Source organism: Penaeus monodon, chromosome 11 (assembly GCF_015228065.2).
Source record: "Penaeus monodon isolate SGIC_2016 chromosome 11, NSTDA_Pmon_1, whole genome shotgun sequence".
NCBI lineage: Eukaryota > Metazoa > Arthropoda > Malacostraca > Decapoda > Penaeidae > Penaeus > Penaeus monodon.
Genome location: NC_051396.1, coordinates 36,921,205 through 36,923,704, shown reverse-complemented (window position 1 = coordinate 36,923,704; position 2,500 = coordinate 36,921,205). Strand labels below are relative to the sequence as shown.

The window sequence follows — 2,500 nt, the reverse complement described above, 5'->3', positions numbered from 1 at the left end:
TATACTCTCTGATTAATTCCTCTTTTTCCTGTTTCCCGATGCAACTAAATTGCAGACTACGACGCTGTATTAACCGAAGCTGGCGACTACACCGAGAAGTACCATCTGGCGAAGGAGACCATTGCCAGATATAATCCCTTGGAAGGCATTGGTGAGTTTCGGGAACGAAGAAGGAGAATGAGGAGGACGAGGGGGAGGAGGAGAAACGAAGGAAGGCGGGGTAGGAAGAGCAGGAAGACAGAGAGGAGAAGGGGGGGGAGAGGAGTGCGAAGATAAGGACGAGGCGAAACGAAGGGAGGCGGGGTAGGAAGAGCAGGAAGAGAGGGAGGAGGAAGGGGAGAGAAGGACGAGGGGGAAGGCACGAAGAAACAAAGGGAGGAAGTGTGAGAAGAGAATGTGGAGGAGGAGAGGGAGGGAGAAAAGGACGAGGAGGATCAAAGGAAGTGAAGGAGGAGAAGAGGTAGGGTGAGAAGTACGAGAGGGAGGGGGAGGAGAAATGAAGGGAGACGGGGGAAGAAAAACAGATGAAAAGAAATGGGAGGGAGTAAGGAAGAAAAGGATGAGAAGGAGAACTTAGAGGAGGAGGAGGAAGAGGAAGGAGGCAAAAAGAAAAGAGAATAGGAGGGGAAGAAAGTAGGAATGGAAAAAGGGAAGAGGACTGGGATGAGAAGCAGTATGGTAGAAGAGGAAGAGGGAAGGAAAGAAACATGGAATGGAATAAGGAAAAAAAAGGGAAGACAGAGGAGAATGAGGAGTGAGAGGAGAGGAATAGAATAGAAGGAGGAAAGGCGATCTTTGGGAAAGCTGAAGATATAAAACGTATTCTTAAAAGTAGGATCGAGAGATATAGGAAACAAACAAGGAAAAGATAGAAACTAAAAGAAAACAAATAGAAAAAAATCTACAAAATAAGGGAAAGGCAAGTGAAAGGGAATTTGATAAATGCATTTGTTAAAAAAGGGGAAGTATAAGAAATAATTCCATTACTGACATTTTTGGATCGTTGATAAATCACTGTCATCCTCAGCGAAGGACAGTTGTAAAGAAGAAAAGTTAGACAAAGAACATGCACAACACACACACACACACATATGTGTATGTAAAAAATATAAATATACATATATATATAATTATATATATACATATATATAATTATATCTATATATATAATATATATATATATATATATATATATATATATATAGTATATATGTATTATATATATATATAATATATATATATATATATATATATATATATATATATATATATATATATTATATATATATATATATATATCAAGCATTTCAATAGCACCTTTAGTGTGAAAATAGAATTTAGCGCCAAATGGCCGGGAAAATTAAGCATGGAGGGAGTTTGGCAATTAAGATGATAAATGAAGCAAGAATCGTGGGAAGAGGAAGGGAAGTTTGAAGGTGGAAAATATTCAGGTTATCTCTTAAGAAAGTCTGAGGGAGCTGGGCTTATGGGAGGGGGTGGGTGGGGGGCTCGCTTCATAGGAAGCAGTGATAGGATGTGTGTGTGTGTGTGTGTGTGTGTGTGTGTGTGTGTGTGTGTGTGTGTGTGTGTGTGTGTGTGTGTGTGTGTGTGTGTGTGTGTGTGTGTGTGTGTGTGTTTATATATATATATATATATATATATATATATATATATATATATATATATATATATATATATATATATATATATATATATATATACAATGTTCTCCCTCGCCCCGCACCAGTGGACCTCCCAGCGCCGCCCGTAGAGACGACCAAGGTGGCCTACCCCGCCGTCCCCGTCGCCGACGCCCTGGACCTCGATACCTTTTTGACGCAGGTAAGGCCTTTCTGCTTGGGATAAGGAGGCTGCAGGTACGGCTCTTCTGGCTTTTTATGAAACTGTTTGTGCATCAGTGCAATATTTTTATTATTATTGTTATTATTATTATTATTATCATATTTTTTTGTTATTATTAATATTATTATTTTTGTTGTTATCATCATTAGCGCACGGATTTGCTAATAATAATACTAAAGATAATAATGTTAATATTAATAGTAATTATAATGATAGTAATAATAATGATATGATATTGCACTACTATAATATTATTATTATCGTTAGTATTATTATTGTTATTATTATTATCACTATTATTATTATTATTATTATTATTATTATTATTATTATTATTATTATTATTATCATTATTATTAATATTATTATATTTATTACTGTAGTGGATAATTAAACTCCATAGAGTTAAAGATTTAAAGTTAAAGTTAAAGATAGATAGATAGATTTAAAGTTAAAGTTAAAGATAGAGTTTGGTAGCGTGTTACCCAACTACAGGTAATGTCCATGTGGGTTTGGCATATTTTGAGGATGACTCTTGGGTGATTTGAACGTGATCCCGTAGTCACAATAAAAAAACAACAACAATAAAATGACATCACTGGCTGACTAAAAAGGCAACATAAAAAGGAGCATCCAT

The 2,500-nt window shown here is 36.0% G+C and overlaps 1 protein-coding gene across 1 annotated transcript in view; it reads left to right on the top strand.

Moving 5' to 3' along the window:
* LOC119578955 (beta-galactosidase-like) overlaps positions 1-2,500 on the top strand; it is a 62,676-nt gene that overhangs the window by 6,758 nt on the left and 53,418 nt on the right. Inside the window, exons 3-4 of the mRNA XM_037926636.1 lie at positions 56-151; positions 1,748-1,842. Coding sequence (XP_037782564.1) covers positions 56-151; positions 1,748-1,842 — 191 coding nt within the window. The remainder of the gene's footprint in view (positions 1-55; positions 152-1,747; positions 1,843-2,500) is intronic.